We start from the raw sequence: 20698 nt of genomic DNA, 5'->3' as shown, positions 1-20698 counted from the left end.
ACCTGAAATAACTTAAACGGGGAGGTGAGGAGAAGGTGACTGCTGATAGCTGCCTAAATAAAAAACCACTGTTTTCAGAGGCTATCATCAGAATGATACCATGGTACTCATGCTACCTGGCTGCTGGGTGGTTCAGAGTAGTTTTCTCTCTTTTTTTTTTCTTTTGTTTTCTTTTTTCCCCCCTGAGGAGGGGGGAGAGAGGGAAAGACAAAAACCTTTGACCAGTCTTCTTTCTTCTAGATAAACATTTAAACATTTATATGGTGAAAAGGGTTTAATTTTTCTGTTTGAGTTGTGCCTCATCACTTTGAGTGGAGCACAGGTCTCTCTACTTTGAATTATAGCAGTTCATCCATTTTAATTTTTCATTTTGTTGTGCATTTAATTTTTCTCCTTTCTCTGTGTTCAACTGATATTTAGGTTTCTGGAACCATTGTGGATAAGAGTGGGCGTACCCTCTCTGGCCAGACAGGAGAGGCATTTGTCATTAGTGTTTCCCACAGTAAGCCACTTTGGTAAGGAAATATATCATTCATTCTCTTAGTTAATTATTTGTAGATTGAGATTCTTTTCTATTTTAACCCTTGCTTGCAGCTAAATGGGAGGTATACAAACTGTGATCATATGTAATCACATGCATTTCTAACCTGTTTTTTATTGTTCCCTCAACAGAAATTATTTTTCCAAAGAAAGCTGAATTTTTAATTCATTGCTTTAAATGATCTGGGGCTTTGTGTTTACACTGAAATCACAATTAGGTCAAAATCTGATACTGTAGTTTGCCATCTCCTACTGTGTTGGGCCGTGCAAGGAGCCAATCCCTGGTACAGGCAGAACTTAGATCTCTTTCTTAGAGGGAAACAGTGCCAGCTGAGAGTATTTCAGGGTGTCTTGAAAGAGAAAATCATAAGATACTATTGCAGTGTTCTTTTGACTGAACTCTTAGAAAAATGTGCTCTGAGTGTTTTTCTTAAGGATGTGCATGGTTTTTTTGAGATCTCCTGATGCCTCCATTTACTTTAATTCTTTTCTATTTAGGCAGAAAAGTTGAAATAAGTATGAGGTTAAGATCTGTGCAAATGGATAATGTCAGTGGATTTGGTCATTGTGCAAGGTTTTGTATGTTCATTTGAATACCTTCCCCTGGTTATCTGTTCTTCTGTGTTTCTTCTGTGTTCTACCTCCTCCTTGTCTCCTCTTCCCTCTTTGCCTTTTTTTATTCTCAGGTTGGTTCTCTTCACACAAAAGCTTACACCAGAAATAGATTGGTTTTTCCTAGAATATTCTAACTGAAAGCATTTAATTCACTGTTAGTAGTGCACACCATGCACATTATGATGAGCCATTATTTGTTTTTACAACAAAATTTCAGCTAAACTACGCAATCTGTCATCTCAGTGATGCAGAAGCAGAAGACTGCATTCACAGTTTTCCTGACTGCCCTTGAGGCTCCACTTTCCCAGACCAGACGGTGTTCCAGAAGTAACATATGGAGCCTCTTGGAACAGGGTGGTAGTTGACTTCTTCTCTCAGCATCATGGCCTCGTGATCCATATTTGGCATGAGTCTATCTCAGATAATTTTGGTCTAACTCTCTTGCTTCTGAAGAAGAGAGAAGGGCACTGGAGCTGAAATCAAGAATTTATTAAAGCATATTTCATAAAAGCTGTCTAATGGGTCTCAATGTTTGGGGCCTGTTTCTCATTTGTGAAAAGGCTACTATACAGCACTGTAGCAGAAGGGTTTTAGAGGTTGGAACAGATTGCATTTAATGTTGTTTCTGTGGCCAAATTGGTGCAGAGTGGCTTTAGGGTTGTGAAAAAGCTGATTAATAGTAGTATCCTAGGAATCATGTTAGACGTGTTCACGTGTTTCTATTTGGTTTGTGTATGCCCTGATTAGGGTGATGTGTCATCCCTAATTCAGTTTGGTTTGGAGCCCACCCTTAAAAGTGTGTGCTTTGTGTCTGGGTGATGGAGGTGGTAGCTGTGAAACTCATGAGCTGTGCTTAGTAAGTGCTGAAAGATGTGTGTCAAGCTGCTTGCCATGAAAGATGCTCAGATGTGTTGTTTCAGATCCTGTGATTGTTTTTACTGTGGTAGCATTGAGAAGACATACACTGAGTTTTGGGCCATAATGTGGATTTTGCTCTGGTCCCAAGGGCATTCTGCAGTCTTACCTTTCATAGAAATTTATGTATGACTGCTGTGAAGAAATGAGCAAGGGAGGGAGATGATGTTTACGATGAGTGTGTGATGCTTATTACACTAGGGTAGCAGTGACAGAATATCAGCAATCTGGTCCAAGGCTGCTGGCTTTTAAGGCATGATTAACAGTTTGCTTTTCTCAGATGTTTTCTTGCATGATGTTGAGTGCTGTGAGGAGATGATGCTGGCCACAGAAGTTACTTTTTTATTCTGAATGAATGTGCATGTCTGTGCTACAGTTTTGAGACAGGTAGTGCTTGGATTGTGTCATGCTCACGAGTATACTTGTCAGCAACCCCTGTAATGGGTAATAATTCAGGCAGTTCAGAGTGTGGGATGTATGAGCTGGAAGCTTGTAAATCAAATGACTTAAGAGTAGGAAATAGATTGCATTTGTCTGCATTTTATAAGGGCAGTCTTGCTAACCATTCTTACCTTGCTTTGCTCTGAAAATCTTGAGGGATGGGCCCACACTTTGAAATAAATTCCAGAACCTCATTGCTGAAATGAATTGTGTATTCCTTGGGCTTGCTCTTTGTATCCAGGAGATCTGTATGATGGATTTAAAGATATGTAAACACCAAATCTTGAAATGAGAATAAAAAGGTTATTTTCAAATTTTTCTGGCTAGTATGAGATGTATTAGAGAAAGCACTTTGAAGGTAGAGCTTGCTGTTTAAAAAAACCATACATATATACCCTCCCCCGCTAAAAAAAATCAAACCAAAAAACCAACCAAAACCCCAACTGTGTCATGCCTAAGTTATTGGAAGAAGGGGTTTGTGTATTATTTGATCTTGGTCTGTGACTGTGATATTCAGGATCCTGGGTTTGGATGTTGCTGTAAGCCTCTCAGATTTCAACATTTTTTCATTCTGTTCAACAAGTAAATCTGACTGCGAGCATTTATTGCTGCTACTTGTGAAGTTACCAAGGCCCTGCCTACTCCTTGGAAACAAAAGAAAAGTCAAAAACCACTTTATCCTCCCAGTCCTGTGCAGGGCTTTTTTGCTCTTGACCTCTGTGAAACTAAGTGGGCATACAGGCACTTAATTAGCTTGGCTGCCTGTGTAGCTCAGTTAGTTGGGAGATGTGGCTGTTACACATTCCTGTTTCAGTGGGTTCACTTGCATCCTCTCTGAGACTGTTATTCCAGGAAAGGAGAAAGCTTTTTTACATTTTCTTCTTCCAGCACCTCTATGAACACCTTCTAAGTTTTGCAGTGCTCACAAGGTGGTTTCTAGAATGGTGCAGAAAGATCAGGAAACCTGTAAAAGATATATTTCTGCAAGAGAAATTTCTGTATTTAATACAAATGGAGATATTTTGAGTGCAAGTCTCATTTACGTATCTGTTGTTGAATGAAAGGAAATATGGTTGTATCTCATATACTGGTAAAATTGTTTAGAAACTTATTCATGTAAAAATTCTTCTGCTGTAGTGCTGTCTTGGTTATTAAGATGTAGCAGATTCAGTTGCCCAAGCTTAGTGCTGCCATGACGCTTCTTGGGGGAGGCACTTGCTCTCTTCCAAAGTTGACATAATTTATGTATAATTTGTAAAGAGAATGAGGATTTAGCAGCTTGAAGCAGGTCCTGCCTTTTAAACCTTTTTTCATACTTTTTCCTACAGCACAAGACTCCTTTCCAGTCTGTCATTCTCATTCCACTTGTTCTCTCTCTTACCTAGAAAATACAGAGCCGTCGTGTTGCTGCAGTTGCTGTCAAAATGCTGCCACTTTCCTCCTGGATTTTGAAATGAAATCTTGATTTGTTGTTCCCAGTTCAGTTCAGTCCAGCCCCCTTCCCTCTCGTGCTTTTCTTCCACCTGAGGGTTCTCCTTTTGCACAGTCTTGCTGTATTGATGATGATGATGGTTAAAGAAATTGGAGATCAGGTTGGTTTTATTTTAGATGATTGTGGGAGTTAGCAGTTGCCAGCGCTAGCATTCATCTGTTTTGTGTGTAAAAGGTGTTTTTGCTTCAACATAATTTTTGAAAATTTATTTTCCAGTATTGGCTTAAATTGTGCTTTAGGGGCAATTGAAATGCGTCCATTCATTGAAACAATTGGAAAATGTACAACAGCCTACATCATCTGTTACCCCAACGCAGGTGTGTTGGTGCACATGTTCCTATGCTTACAGGCACATGAAATGTAGCTAACCTGTCCGTCTCATTAGCAGTAATAGAATTGAAGTAGCTTGAGAAGATGATTGCTTTTACAATTAAAAAGAGAGTAAGAGTAATTTTAACTGCTGAAAGTAACTGTTGTTAGTTCTGTGACAATGAATCTAGAATGCTTTCTTGCATAATTAATAATCTGCTGAGTAGTGATTGCAAGGGTGATGAGGCATTTTAGTCCTCATACAATTGTAGCTGCTTTAAATGTGCCTTTTATGGAATTTGTTCTTTTGGACTTTAAACAAATTCTAATACTAAAAAATCCTGTGTTTTAAGGTCTTCCCAATACTTTTGGTGGTTATGATGAAACTCCAGAAGTGACTGCCAAGCATATAAAGGTATAAAATACTTATTTTGATTATGTCACATCTGATGTACTAGTAGACAAGAACTCTGCTCGTATCCTGTGTATATTTGTTACAATATTGGGGTAGGATTCTTTCTTTTTTTTCCTTTGGGTAGCTATATATGTAATTTGGATTGTTTATAGGCAATTTGCTGAATGATAGTGATTTGAAGTATCACACTAGGAACTATTTAGGAAACTGAAAACCTTAATTAGTTTTATGTACTAAGCTAAGGTTTCCTGCCACTTGATCTGTGGGTGTTACTCATTGCACTCCTATGTTCTTACTGTTGTATTTGGGAGTTGTTCAAAAAGCTGAGTGGTGTTTATGAACTTGGCACAATTTTACAGAGTTGTGTATACGGGAACTGCTGATGGTGGGGGTGTTCCAGTGCAGTGTGTCTTTCCACGTGCCACTGGGTCTGTCCAAGATGTGTGTCTGAAGCTGCAGTGTATCAGCAAGAACACAATATTTGCTGCATGTTAATGCCCTTTTATAATACAGTATGACTAGTCTTTGATACTCATTTATGTTTTCATCTAGGGCTTCAGTATAAAATAGGCCAGTTTCAAATGTAGTCTCTTGAAATTAGGTGTTGAAATTGCTGGTTAGCCTTGGGAATCCATGTCTCAAAACAAATCCTAAAGAGAATCCTAAAGATATAGTGCTAATTGGTTTTTTTAATTTAGTGTTTTTCTTGTGATCTCCCTGAATTGCCTAACACATGGAGAAAAAGAATTAAATATGTATATATTAAAAACATAGCTTTAATAACTTTGAACAAAATATTCCTTCTTCTTACAGAATTTTGCTTTGGATGGTTTGGTCAACATAGTTGGTGGTTGCTGTGGTACCACACCAGCACATATCAGGTACTTCATGTGCTACAGCTCTGGTGGACTGTGAACTAAACTTAAGTGCTGCTTCTGTGGAGCAATATTCCATGGCTTGTCTTAGAGTTTCCTGAAAAGATGGATCACTTGAATGCCAATAGCAGCAATATGTGAAGTGGGAACAACCTGGCTTACATTGAAGAATGAGTAGAGGCATGGTTCAAACAAGGATTAAACCTCTTTGGTTTTGTCATCTAAAATTGTTTCAGAATTACTTCTCCCTCTTTACTGGTGGATAGAATAGACTTCCCAGTCTCTGCTTTATTGTGCTGTATGTTCTTTCTCTTTTTGGCAATCTTAGCCATAAGGTGAAACTTAAGGTTTCCTTTGATGGTAGATGGAAGGAAGGGGTGGGTGTGTGCGTGTGTGTGTATGTATGTTGGGGAAATGCCTAAACATAAGTTCTGTGAATGCTGTACAGCTGGTGCTGGTCCTGGCTAGTCAGAAGGAGCATTTGAAATCTTTCCTGCTGGAAGTAGGTCAGTGAGAAAGCCTCTGTTTTTCACTTAAACTCAAAAAAGAAAGGGCTGTTGTGATTGATTTTTACCCTGATATAAACTGGGAGGAGGTGACATGTAAACATGTAGAGGACAGTGTGTGTCAGTCCTGACTGGAATGAAGAGAAAGTGGATGTGAACAGCATGAGTCATTCTGGCATCTGAGAAACGTGTCTCAGTAAAGAACAATGTTTGTCCCTTGGGGTTTTTTTTTGTTCGTTTGGGGTTGTTTGATTGGGTTTTTGTTTGTTTGTTTGCTTTTTGTTTTGAGGGATTTTGTTTTGGTTTTGTTTGGGTTTTTTGTGGGGTTTTTTGTTGTGTTTTGGTTTTGCAATCATCAGCAGTTGCTCAGCAAGTCATGAATATGGTAAGAGTCAGTGTGGTCAAGGACTGATTCTGAAATTCTTCAAGTGTCCCATTGGTACTGTATCTCATTCTGTATTTGAAAAACCTTCAGCCTGGTAGATTTCCTGCAAGTAGCTATGTTAGGATCTTCTGGGAGTATGTTTTTGCCTTTGGCCTCACAAAGTGAAACTACCTAATTAGTCTCATCTCTACAGGGTTAAACTGGAAATGTAGGCATATGTCTAGTACATTCTGTTTGAGTCTTGTCTGGAGTATTCAATTTTAATTGAAAACTTTACTTTCTCATTTCTGTAACTCAGAAAAATTGCTGAAGCTGTGAAATTCTGTAAGCCCCGTGTTCCACAGTCTCTCTCTCAAGGATACATGCTGCTGTCAGGTAAAGTGTGTAACAGTTTGAGTTTCATAACTAATGCTAGTTTTCTTTCTAAATTTGTTGGCTGTTTTCTGCTGATCAGAACAACGCTGTGAATGTCTGGTTCTACCTGAATCCAGCAGGCTTATGGATGTGTAACCAGATCTAAGTCTTACTGTTTTGGCTAAAAAAGTAGTAGAAAATTTTTGTTGCCATCTTGTATAATATAATCAAGCCAGTGTATTTACTTTGCAAGTCTCAAACATGTTGTTATGGTGAAGTGAGTATCTTTATTTTCACTTTACAACAGGGAGGGCCAAGCAGAGAGAGACCAGGTAATTTGACTACAGTTACTGGCAGAGCTGGGATGAAATCCTTGTACACCTGCTGTGAGAGGGCTGCCCTATCTCACCTCAGATGCTGATTCAGTCATACTGGGACTGTATGCAATACAGCAATACATCCAGCTCTAGAACATGTTTTGTTTTAACAAAGTCTAGATCTGTATGTTCCACACTCAGGGCCTTCTTTTAAGCCTTTGAGCCATGTGTCTGAGTAAAACGGTACCATCTTTTTGGTCTGGAATTTTAACCTCAGGTCAAATCAGTTTAGCATGGTTGGCCTGTGATGTCATGCTGTAGGTTATTTGATTCTGCTGTAGAGTTTCTTTGCCTCTGCACTGCCTGCTACCCAAGGGTCCAGCTGACCTTGTTTCTGTGAACTAGGGTATGTGGTTAAGAGCTACCCTTGTTGGTCAGTCAATTCAGTGGGCTGCTGCTTCTCTCGTGGTGTCATGCATGAGGTAACATAGTTGAAAGTTGAGAGAACACAGACACAGATGTCCAAAGAATCGTAGCTTCACTTTTGTATTGGAAAAGTTGGCCGTTACTTTTTGTGAGTCAGGTAAATTATTGATGGTCACTGAGGAAGAATAGAAAGATTCGGTGTTTGTATTGGCAGTTCTTTTATTGCATTGCTCTGCTAGTTACTCATTAGACCACTGATGTGCTGAGAAATCACTATTCTTGGAGAGAGAGGCTTTTATTTTACAGTCTAGAAAAGAGGTTTTGTCTTTCTTATGCATTTTTTTCTTTTTTGTTTTAACAAATACGTTCAAAAATATCTTTTTAAGGTCTGGAGCCATTCAGGATTGGGCCGTACACCAACTTCGTTAATATTGGTGAACGCTGCAATGTTGCAGGATCACGGAAGTTTGCTAAACTCATCATGGCAGGCAACTATGAAGTATACATATTAACAATAATCTTTATAACTGATGCTCTGATTTTCCATTGTTCCATTACACTGTTATTGTTTGTTTTGCTGGCACAAAGCACTATTCTGCACCAGTTATAAGAGTAAGAAAAGGTGGAGAAATGATTTTTTTTTTTTTTGGACAAGTGTTACAGGAAACTTTTCATTTTTAATTTAGTTATACAGTTGGTGATGGTTTAGAAAATGTCCTGGTCTGTGCTGCATCTAGGGGTTGATTTACAGAGAAGAGGGGAAAGAAGGCTGGTGTAATCCCCTCTTTCAAGGTATCAGGTATATCTGACTTGGGATAGACTGTGGCACTGTGCAGCTCTCGCTCTCTCTGCCCTCCCTCACTTCCCCAGTTCTGGTCAGCGTTATGGTTACATCTGGTTGCTACCTACTTTGATTGCTAACTCTAGCATGCTACATGAGCGTTGGTACAGAAAAAGATACTTGGAAGGTAATTGCTTTCTTCAGACTACTGCATGAAGATGCTGGAAGACTCATTCTTTACTGGTGTAAATTGATAATGTAACATTGAAACAAATAGTAGAGTGACTTTTCTTGACAGCTGAGACTCTGCCCCAGAGTATGCTCTGATGTTAAACCAAATGAGAATTAAAGCCTTAGTTTGTATTTTTGGAATTCTGACTCTTAGGCTCGTAGAAGTTGTGAAGCAGGTTAGGTATATTAAATGAAGAGAGCTTTAAACACAGGTTATTAGGGACTCTGCAGAATGACAGAAAAGAGAAAGTGAACAGACATGGGTGTTCAGATATTTATATAGGCTATAGATACTTACAGATATTTATATATATATATTTATATATGATAGATATTTATATGTAGGCTGGGGGAAAAGCTGTAGTTTTCCTTCTTAGCACTTGTGATTCTGCAGCTGGCAAAAATGTTGAACAGCCTTTAAAAATTAAGTATCCTGGGTTACAAAACACCAGAGCTTCTGATGTAAGGCCCTTATTTCATACCATTGCAGAGACTGTGTTTTCCTGTAATCTTGTGCAGTCACAAGTCCTCATTACCACGCAAAGCTTAAATTATTCAATTAAGCATATGGCCAACTCTCTACAGTCGGCGATGCTACCAGCACGTCAGGTATCTGATGTCATGTTCTGTGAACAAATTAATCATAGGTTGTTCTGTATTAGCAGTTGTTTCGTATTGTTGTACATCACAGACCATTTCCTTATTTTCTTATAGGATGTCTTGCAAATTTTAAAATTTTTGACTGCATGCTTATTTTGGAGAAGTGAGATGTTATCCTGAGAATAACTAGGATTTTTTTCTTTTCTCTGTTGTTTTGGTTTTTGACTTTCTTCTTTAGGAAGCCCTGAGTGTCGCCAAATTGCAAGTTGAGATGGGGGCCCAGATTCTTGACATAAATATGGATGATGGGATGTTGGATGGTCCCACTGCAATGAGCAGATTTTGCAACTTCATTTCTTCGGAACCTGATATTGCAAAGGTTGTAATTGAGTCACAATAAAGAACATGTTGCTGACTTGTAAATTGCGTTCAGAAGATGTTGATACTGTTTCATTTAGTAACCAGTTTATGTGCTTAGGCAGACGTAGTTGTCCCCCCAGAGGAAGTGATACTGTAATAGGAAAGGCCTTTGGATGAAACAGAAGCTTTGACATTTTCTGTCTGTTTTCACATAAATATATGCCATTCCTTTTCACTGGCTAGCAAAGCCAAATGCAGGTTCATTTTGCAGCAGTTAATGAGCCATAATGTTTATGTTGGCAGTGCATAATGGTATTGCTTTCCACAAAACTTAAAGTTGCTATGGATATAGGATGGCTTTAAAAGATAGTTCCTTAATGTGCATTCTCTAAAAATGAGTATCTAAATCAGACACACAAGAAATTACAGGGAGAGGTAGAGATCTCTACATGATATATAATGGAGCTGCCATGGAAGCTCTTGAGTTAAATTTGCTCTGAGTTTTGCATTTAAAGCAAAGTGAATCTATGACTATCATGTGGAAGCTTTTATTCGTAAATGCTGATTAGTGTTGTGTGCATTTTTATGTCCAAACAGGCAAGCAGCACATAGAACTGTAATTTATAACTTTTGTGTGTTCTCCTGGCTTCTCTATTATTTACAGGTGCCATTATGCATCGACTCCTCAAATTTTTCTGTGATAGAAGCAGGTTTGAAATGTTGCCAAGGGAAATGCATTGTAAACAGCATCAGTCTAAAGGAAGGTGAGGAAGACTTTTTGGAGAAAGCAAGGAAAATTAAATTATATGGAGCAGCTGTGGTTGTTATGGCTTTTGATGAAGTGGGACAGGTGAGTGTCACTTTAAAGGAGAGGTGATTTTCTTCTGAAGTGCAAGGCTTTCTTACTCTTTTTCAAGACAAAGTTGTTTTGTTTCATTGACGCAGTTGATTCAGAGAAGGATTATATAATCTTAGCAGTAGTTTTAACCCTGATTTGTAAGCATTTCTTATGCTGCTCAAATGTTTGAGGAATCCTTGTACTGATCTCAGTGGAGCTCTCTTAGTACAAGAGCATCTCTTACTATTCAGACATGCTGAACTTGACCTTCCTTCATAAAAGATATTTTTACTTCAGAAACTGTTTCATGAGAGCGAAATCTTTGTGAATTAGTTCAGTTATGTTGGAATCCACATATTAAACTTTGCATAGGATGATGAAACACTGGGCAGTGAGATTGCTTTTTATGAGCTGAGTGGAAAGTCCAGATTAGGGGTGGTGATGTTTTTAATACAATATTCTTATATATAATCCTTTTTTAATATTTGTGATGTTCAGATTCTCAGTCTTGAGTCACTGGAGCTGTAAATGATTTCTGGAAAGTTTATTTTTTGTGTGGTCTATAAGTTTCATGTCAGAATTCTTTTTCTTCACTAGGCAACAGAAACAGAAACCAAGATTGCAATTTGCTCCAGAGCTTATCATCTCCTTGTGGAAAAAGTGCACTTCAATCCAAATGATATAATATTTGACCCTAATATTTTAACCATAGGAACTGGAATGGAAGAACATAACCTTTATGCCATAAATTTTATCAATGCTACTAAAACCATAAAAGTGAGTTGTAAACTTATTTTAACTTGAAACTTATTGCTGAAATTATTTAAAACCCTAAATCCCCATAAAACAGAAAAGCACTCCCCCTTTCAACAACAACAACAACAAAATGCTGCTGAAAAATGTTACACATTTTAGCCTAGTGAGGAGGACTACTCCTGTGAAGTCCAAACATTCCCCAATATTGCTGTATTTCCAGTAGAACAACTTCAAATAGTTCTATAAATACATTTCAATCCGTTTTCTGTACTGTAAATATACTACCTTAATTAAGTGAGGTAATGATCACATTCACATGCAAGCTAAAAGGACCTCTTTGAAGGTGTGCAAAAAGCTGCCTTTTTTTAACAGAAGACCCATTTCTGTGGAAGGGATTTGTTCAGCAATGTGGCTTTTTATGTAGCTAAAATGTGTGTAAAGAAGTACAGCAGTGAAGAACATCCCATGCATACAGCTAAGGAAACTGCGCTGTTGTGTTTCACAAGACGCCTTGATAGATGCTCTGCCAGTAGCAGTCTGGGGCTGGACACCCCACAGGCTGCTTTGTCACCACAGGGCTCCTGGAAGTGGGGCTGTACCCTTGAGTTTAACTGCTCAGCTGTAGCCTGCTCCTGAGATGTGGAAGCATGCAGACTGGCTGCTCCTGTTTCCAGAGGAGCGGGGACAGGAAGAGCCAAAAGTAGGTTTGCATGGAGAAAATATGGAATGCTGCAGTGGGAGGACTGATGTGTTCAGAATAGCACCTGTGACGATGGAAACCACGGTAGCTGCTGGATCTCTCCTTTGCTTGTATCCTTTTGTGCAGATTTGAATTGCTTGTTACAAATTTGAGTAACTAGAAGGATCTGGAACAGGGAAAAGAGAAAGGGTGCATAGCCAATGCACTGAGCTCAGGGGCCAACTGTTTTATGAAACGAATGCTTTACTTAGATTTCCCTTCTGGAAAGCACTTTTCTAAAAATCTGTGTGCGCTTCCTATAGGAAACACTGCCAGGAGCCAGGATAAGTGGAGGTCTTTCCAATCTGTCTTTCTCCTTTCGAGGAATGGATGCCATTCGAGAGGCAATGCATGGAGTGTTCCTTTACCACGCGATTAAGGTATGATGTGCTTTTGGCTTCCATATGTTTGCACTTGGCAGATGTGCAGTGCTATGTCTGACAGCATTGTCTGGGGGATTCTGTATGGTTTTTTTCAGTATGGCATGGACATGGGAATTGTGAATGCTGGGAATCTGCCTGTGTATGATGATATCCACAAGGAATTGCTACAGCTCTGTGAGAATCTAATCTGGAACAAAGATCCTGATGCGACAGAGAAACTTTTACATTATGCTCAGGTAACTTCCAGTTTTGAGCTTTGAATCATAGTTAAGTTAGCACCTGGGCCTCACCAGCTTCCTGCAGGTGATAGGTAAAACAGCCTTTAAACTGCATGTGTCAGTATAACTGTGGGTGTGAGAATTTACTAATGATACTACAAGTTCAGTTATTAACACAGAATAGAATGGGTAATCTGTGATAGATCAAACCTCTCCAGTTTTATGTCATGGAAGGGCCTGCACCGGAGTTCTTCATATGCTTCAGGAGACCAAGCTGCATAGGCATTCTCCAAAGGAAAAAAACAACCCCCCCCCAAAATACAAGAAGCAAAAATCCCAAACAGACTTTTCTAAGACAAAGAAAACCCTCACAAACCAAAAAAGAAAAAAAAAAAAACCAAAAACCCCAACCGAAAACCAGAAAAGGCCAACCCACAACCAAGCCAATCTTGGTGCTGGAACTTAATTGACAAGTGTGCGGTGCGAGACAAAGAGTAAACCTCTCTCTCTGGTGGCAATGCTTTGCTTGGAGAATATGTAAAAGGTGAAGAAGTTGCTTGTGACTTGTGGCTGTGCCATAGACTTCCGCTTCATGTAGCATGTCAAGGGTGAGTATCAGCTATTTAGGGCTTTTGAGATGTTGTAATGATGGTGGTGATAAAGGACAAAGGTTACACGTTGTTCATAAGACAGCTGGTGAAATCCTGTTCTGAATGGAAGATACAGCAAAAGTCTCTCTGGGTTAGGTGGCTCTTAGATTCAAGTGCACAAGAAGATTTGCATGCCTGTTTTGTAGCTCCTGGAGGTAATATTTCTGTGCAGAGCTTCATTTGGTTCATATTTTGCCCTGTGGTGGTGCATGCTTTATAGTAACAGTGGCAGCATGTTGAAAACTAGTACAGGAAGACTCTCTTTATCCCTTGTGCTTAGGCTATTTTAGATGGTGCTCTTGGTGTCCAAGCAATTTAGCTGGGAGTGATCTTGTCTGTTTAAGCCAAGTTGCACCATTGGGATATTCAAGACTGCATAAAGAGGAAGAAAAATAAAGGGAGGAATTCAAATGGAGCATTAAAACTAGAAATGAAAGTGGATGATGAGTCCTAGGTCTATAAGTTTGGGAAGCCATTGTTGGAATTTCTGCTTTTATTTGTGGTGGTAGTTTTATTGTGGGAGTAAAATAGTGTAGTGGCAAAAAGGGGGAACTTAATCTTTGCAGATTTAGGAAATCAGTCTTCATCTGAAGTTTGAGATTAAAAACCATTTTCCATGAAGTACATATCTGCAGACATTCTTAAACTGAAACTGTGGCATTTAGGGCAATGGGAGTTGTCCTTCCCGAGGCAGTTTTTTTCATCCTCAACATGCAGTATAGCCATGCTGATTGTAAAGATCTCATATAGTGTTTGACACTGTTGTTCCTGCATGTCCACCCTACAGTGTCATGGGTTATTTTTAGGCTGGAGTGTTTCCCTTGTTAAACTGTCTGGCCAGAGGTTGAGGAACACTTGGTATCATTTCAATGAATCACATAAAGTGACTCCTGAGGTAGAAAGGGACCTCTGGAGATCATCTACTACAAGCCCTCTGCTCAGAGCAGGGGTCAGCCAAGATCAGGTTGCTTAGGGACATGTCCAGTCAGGTTTTTTAATATAGCTAATAATTAATATGACTCTACATTGTCTCTAGGCAACATTTTATTTCTTCTTTCATTCCTTTTTACAAACTGCACATATGAGGGGAATAAGATGAGGCAACAAGAAGCTGTGAAGTTTAGCTAGTATTTGTATAAACTTGAATGAAAGCTTGTTCTGTTTTCTGTTCCCATGAGTGAGGTCTTGTTTCCATGACTTTATCTTTAAAAACTTGCTGATGAGCACTCAAAAGTATAGCAACTTCATAAGGCCTGAAAGATGTCAGATTATGTCTAATAACTGAGGAGAAGAAGTTACTTGCCTGAAGTGTGATGGCTGAACTGATGGATAAGGTGCTCTTCCACAAGCAATTCCTGGGGTGGGTGCTTATGAACTTCTTTGCACTGTGAAGCCCTTTTGGCCTCTGTGTTCATAGCCAAGGGGAGTACGAGTGTGAGACAGAGAGGCTATGCGGTAGTTTGGGACAGTCTATGTGTGTGACAAACAGTAGTTTTGTAGGCTGACTGATGGAAAACATGTCTGTGATATGGAATAACATAACCTATTCCAGCAGAAACTGAATTAGTGCCAAATTAATTAGAATTTTAAAATTAAATGTAGTGTGTGGGCCAGGAATCAATTTAAAATATGTTCCCCAAAGTAAAACCCTTAGGATTAGTCATGTCATCATTTTTATGAGCATAAAAATTATCAAACTGCTCTTTTTTTTTTTTAAATTATTTTGTTTACATTTTCACTGAGGCGTGTACCTATTGGGATGTAGACTCCCTGCCTGTATTACATCATAGGTGTTTGCAACATGATGTGCATGTATATAAACCTTTTGAATAGTCTAAAATTATTTTATGAGCCAGTACTTGGAAATATCCTTGTTTTCCTGAAAGTGAAGTCCATAATTGCACTCCTTATGCTTGCAAGCTTCTATGGATGTCTTTTCTTTTCAGAATCATGCCCAAGGAGGAAAAAAAGTTGTACAGACTGATGAGTGGCGTAAAGGCTCTGTGGAGGAAAGGCTGGAATATGCTCTCATAAAGGTGAATGTGTGCAGAAAACTGTCCTACCCATCAGTGCTCAGAGACATGATCTCAGCTTGGACTTCAAGGGACGTATTTGGCTTTAAAAGTTCTTCAGCTGACGTTTTTTCACAAGCTATTAATTAATAATGAATAATAAATGCAGCTGATCTAGTTAACTTCAATAACAGAGAAAACTGTAGAGGTGTGTCTTTAAACTTCAGACACTGAAGTCTTTGACCCTTAATACTTTATTCCACTAGTGTTGGTAGAAACACACTGTTTTTTCTTTGGAACATACTCCTTTTACTTCCTACGGCTTTTTTTGGTCCTTCAGTAGTACTGCGCTGAGTGGCACTTGCACTGTGGAAGCAACCTTTGAGTGTTGGGGTTTTCTTATGACATAGTTAAAAAAAAATTGACAAATCTGTTAATACTGAGGACGTGCTGTGAATAACTTTATCTGCCTAAGAATTGTGGTGTTTTGGTTCCTAAGAATGCCTATTTTCAATACACATTTGAGGTATTTTTAAAGACTCAATATCTACAGTAGCTATTTGTACTTTCATTGTGGGATTTTTTTCTGGGGAGAAGTCAACTAAATGGAAGTTGTATTTCTAGCAAGATAAAAGCTTCTCATTTTTTTTTCTCAGGGCATTGAGAAGTATGTCACTGCAGATACAGAAGAAGCAAGATTAAATCAGGAAAAATATCCTAGACCTCTAAATGTAATTGAAGGGCCTTTGATGAATGGCATGAAAATTGTTGGTGATCTTTTTGGTGCTGGAAAGATGTTTCTGCCTCAGGTAATGAGAAAATAATGTCATGTATTTTCCTACTTCACAAAAACTAGCATTGTAAAATGTAGCCAAAACATTCTATACTTGGCTGTGTTTTCAGGTATGGCACAGGAATTGTAAAAATTCAGGTACTGCTGAGAAGCAGCCATTTTCTTATTTTACTTTGGACCTTGACTTCCTTTGTGCATGATTACATTTGTTTCTGTTCTTCCTGAGTGTTTTTGCTTTATTTGAAATGCAGTTTTAAGTCTTAGCCCATGAAAAAGCACAAGAGAGAAAAAAGGCCCAAATAAAATTTGCTGTGTTTAGCACCTTCCAAGTTTATCTGTAGCTTTCGGTTCTATTGTGAGTGGTCTGGGAGGCTGCACTGTGGAAGAAAGTGTCATGTGTAGAGCCTTAACCCAGTAAGGCCAGCAGCCTGCTGCCATAGAATGATCTGAAAGCTGCCACCTGGGGCTGCAAATGAAGTTTCATTTATTGCCTGAATGAGAAAGCTAAAAGGAAACTGAGGTTTTCCTATACCTTGTCTTTATTGTTTATTCTGCCGCCACCTTTATCTGTGCAGGTGATAAAGTCTGCTCGAGTTATGAAGAAGGCAGTTGGCCATCTTATTCCCTATATGGAAAAAGAAAGAGAGGAAAGGAGGGCCAAGCAAGGCAGCACAGAAGAAGAGGCAAGATACAGTCCTTTGTGCTGTAATTCTTTTGTTGAATGCTATGACAAATATAGGAATTATTTGTTGCTATTTACATTTATGCTGCAGACTTGATGCAGTCATATGGAAACTGACAATCTCAGGATAATTTGAAGTAGGTTTGAAATTCATAAAGTGCAGATTTTGTGGAACACTTTGGTGTGTGCCCAAGCTGTTGTCACAGTTTCCTGAATGATGCCGATAAGCCTATGGAGGCCCTTTATACCGATGTTACTCATTTCTTGTATTTTTACAGGCATTTAATTCTAGTGTTACTTATTCCTGGTATTTCTAACTTTATGGCAGATTTTGCCACTTGCTTCTAATTCTTCTGCCCTTGGTGAACTCTGTAATTTTCTTTCTCATGTTCAAAGCCTGTCACCATTTCCTCTTCATGTAACTCTTCCCTTCTCCATAGACCTGGTCATTCTTCCAGCTAAACAAACCAATTTCTTCCTTCCTTTTTCTCCATAGATTGTGATTTAAGACCTCTTGTTATGATAGAATAGTATGTTCGTTGCATGTGTAGCCATGACCAAAATGCAGGGGAGAAGACAATAGGGTCTGAATATAGTTGTCCTCTCATATGTGTATTTTTCCTCCAGCTTCTGAAAACTACTTTTTATCTAATATATAAAATATATATATTTTAAGATAATCAATGACATTCATATCCTTGTGGGCCTCTTGTTTACAACATTTTCTGATTCACAGCCAACAGCTGGTGGGGTAGTTTTATCAACTACCTGTGAATATACTTGAAGTAATTGCTTCCAAATTTGGTAAATGGTCTATGTGATAGCACCATTAGAAAATGAAGATATATGTCTCTTGTTTCTGCAAACTGACAAGATTCTATTCAGTAGAAAAGATGGTTCAGATGAATTGGATAGAATCCCATTTTAAATGTTCTTTTCTGCAGTTTCCTACTACGTTTATAATGTGATAGGTGCTTGCAGTTTTGGTTGTTAAATATTTTTCATCTTCTGTTGTCTTTGACTATCAAATTTAGGTTTGATGTGTCTTTACATTTTAGTCCTATGGAATCTTACCTTGTCTTCATGAGTTTTCAGAGACAATAGCTATGATCAGAATCTGTTATTTAACACACACATAAAAGAAAGAATAGCAGAATTTCTCTGAACTGTGATAATTGTGTATTTCCTTTGGCTTCCCTTCTGTGGGTTTTCTAATGGTTCCTAATACTTTCCTTGAAATCTTCTTACATTTTATCTTTGTATTTGTTGTGCATCTGTTGTGTGATTGTCCAGCATAAACGTAACAAATACAGCAAAAAATTTGGAAAAATGGCCTGATAATTAAACCTGACTGATCTTAATGAAAGAAGGAGAATGCCTAGTCTCTTCTCCCATGCTCTTTCTGGATGTGAAGGTGTCTTCTCTCACGTTTCTCAAGCGAATCTGTTTTCTGGCTGTCACAAATCACCTTTCCCTTTGTCGTCTCTCTCCAGTTTGTGCTGTACTCTTTTAATTCAGATGACAGTGCTGGTATTTGGCACCCTCTGTTTTGTTCTGATACTGTTTGAAGTCATTTAAAATCAATACCCCATCGATTCCATGAGTGGTGAATTAGGATCTTCTGTGAATGCTCTGGCACATTCTCTGGCTAAAAAGAAGTGAAGTGGGATTTGAGAGGTTCTAAAAAAGATAACAAACATTCTGAGAGAGTGAGTGAGATGTTCTGTGTGGCTGAGGAGAGCAGGAGGGAAAAGGCAGGGCTTCTGTCATCCTGCTTTCTCTACCTTCTGCTGGGCAAGGGAGGTAGTGTCTTCCTCTTACAAAGATGTGTCACTGTATAGAGAATCAATGAAAGAGAGAAAACAGTGGCATCTATTCCCTAAGTACGTTGACTTGAAGGAAAATGATTTGCAAACTCTGGTAACTGATCTGTCTGATGTTACCCAGGCCATTGTACCCTCCAGGACAGTTTTAGTCACAGACTGCCAGGAAATGCAAAGCATTGATAGTTACATTTGAGGATAAATGGCTGTGGCTGTGGATCTGTATCAAGATGAAAAACAAAGAAGGCCTTTGGATGTATGCCCAGAACTTGAGGACCTCCTTGCTTAAGACAATTGAAACAAGTGTGCCTTAAATAGAGTTTGTTTAAAGTGGTATGTGCTATGGCCCATATTGTTTGCTACCCTGCACAGATTTTTCTTCTTCTTATGTGCAAATCCAAAATTTTTTTTGGTATAAATCACTCATTAAATCATTGGTAATTATTAGGTATGAGTAGGTATGATACCTAATGTGGGGCAGCATGTTTTGTTCTTCTCCCAGTCCTTGATTAATCTCTTTTCTCTTGCATTCCAGCAGTATATTTCCAGCTGCAAATTCTTCTGTTGGTGTACTGAGATGGCTGACTTACAGACCTCCATTTTGCTTCCTCTGTTTTCTGGCCTTCTGTAAAACAGAAGCACTGGGGAGATACTAGATTTTAGTAAACAGCAGCATTGGTGGGGATCCAGGGATTTTATTCAACAAATGTGTTAGAACCACAGGAAATACTAATATCACTCTTGGTAATATATAGAGGTTTTTTTAACCCATAATATTGCAACTGCAAAAGCAGTGTAGGTTCATGAAGTAGAGACCTACTCTATATGTCCAGAAATATTACATGCTTCATAGGAAGGATTCAGTCATCCAGTTCTGCCATGTGTGAAGGAGATGAGATACCGTCTGGAAAAATATTTTATAGTTTTGTGTAGAATATGCTCAGGTTTCCACTTTATTTAAATTCTGTGCAGTTCATGTAGTTGCTTACTGGCATCTGATGCTGCAGCAACTCAGACATACTACTGTTATAGCCTGGAGCTGTTCCAAATGACGGCAGTGATTATACAACTACAAAGGTATTGCCAAGTCCTGTGTCCTGGTGGAGAGCTGCTGTGGGAAGTTCCACTGTTGTGCTGCTGGCAGCACCTTTGTCAAGCTGACTGCTGTCTAGCCTAGGACCTGCTTGTGACAGAACAGCTTCCTTTCTTCAAGGGGATCCTTCTTCAGCCTGTTTGTTCAGCTAGGGTGGTCTGAAGTTGCCTGATTACTGCGCTGAAAACTCCCTTGTTATTTGTGTTGCATAAAAATGAGCCTCTTCTGCTTTTGCTAATTCTTCTAATTTTCCTTCTAAGTTTGCTAATTTCCCGTTCTTCTCAGCATTGCATCAAAAGATTGATCGTGATGCACAAACAGACCTGTAATTATAAGTATTCATACCCTTTTGTTCTAAATATTTAATCTCTTCATTGGCGAGGTGTATATTTGGAGCAGAAATACCTTAGGAGTTCAGTTATTGCACTGCAAAAAATGCTATCCGTATCTGAAATTGTTTTAACTGCTGTTTTATTTTTTCACACACAGATTTTTGAATAACATCCATGCATTTTGTAAGAATAATTCAAGTTTCTATTACCTGGATCTTTTGAGATAATTTTTAATATTTACTGTATTATCTGTACTACTCTTTGCAGTTACTTGTACTATAGTAGAAGTCTGGGTCATGGATTGGTATTGCACTGTTGAAGGATGTGTTCAAACATACCAAGGCTTATGAGTAATTTAACTCCTGTTATTTCTTCAACTTCTAGGATCCTTACCAGGGTACAATAGTACTGGCAACTGTGAAGGGAGATGTACATGATATCGGCAAGAACATTGTGGGAGTTGTTCTGGGCTGCAACAATTTCAGGTGAAGAGACTGACATTAGGTAGCTGGGAACACAGCTGTAGAAGAGTTGGTAATTATTAGTACCTCTCTTTAGCTGCAGCTGTGGTGATAACAGAGGTGGGCATTTCTTAGGAATTATCCTCTGTTCCCCAAGCTGTGATTGGGAACACAGATCATAGCAGCTATTACTTGATGGGGAGGCAAGAGGGAGTATTATCTCCTCCTTTAATATTGTTTTTCCTGATAAATTGGCGTCTGAGGTGAATCTGCAGTTTAACATCACTTGGAACATAGATGAGAATATAAATTTTTGTATTTGTTTTATATCAGTTAAATATGTTAAGTATGATGTT

At 38.7% G+C, this 20698-nt stretch overlaps 1 protein-coding gene across 6 annotated transcripts in view; it reads left to right on the top strand.

Moving 5' to 3' along the window:
• MTR (5-methyltetrahydrofolate-homocysteine methyltransferase) overlaps nt 1-20698 on the top strand; it is a 51011-nt gene that overhangs the window by 14160 nt on the left and 16153 nt on the right. For 3 of the 6 annotated variants that reach the window (XM_048296969.1, XM_048296970.1, XM_048296975.1), the window contains exons 8-22: nt 421-515; nt 4220-4320; nt 4666-4727; nt 5541-5608; nt 6792-6868; nt 7977-8089; nt 9441-9581; nt 10227-10412; nt 10998-11177; nt 12159-12275; nt 12374-12514; nt 15093-15182; nt 15815-15967; nt 16527-16634; nt 20266-20366. In XM_048296969.1, coding sequence (XP_048152926.1) covers nt 421-515; nt 4220-4320; nt 4666-4727; nt 5541-5608; nt 6792-6868; nt 7977-8089; nt 9441-9581; nt 10227-10412; nt 10998-11177; nt 12159-12275; nt 12374-12514; nt 15093-15182; nt 15815-15967; nt 16527-16634; nt 20266-20366 — 1733 coding nt within the window. The other 3 variants (XM_048296972.1, XM_048296974.1, XM_048296973.1) reach the window with 3 other exon arrangements.

Source organism: Corvus hawaiiensis, chromosome 3 (genome assembly GCF_020740725.1).
Source record: "Corvus hawaiiensis isolate bCorHaw1 chromosome 3, bCorHaw1.pri.cur, whole genome shotgun sequence".
NCBI lineage: Eukaryota > Metazoa > Chordata > Aves > Passeriformes > Corvidae > Corvus > Corvus hawaiiensis.
The sequence above is the reverse complement of the archived record's forward strand: the minus strand, read 5'-3'. Positions and strand labels throughout refer to the sequence as shown.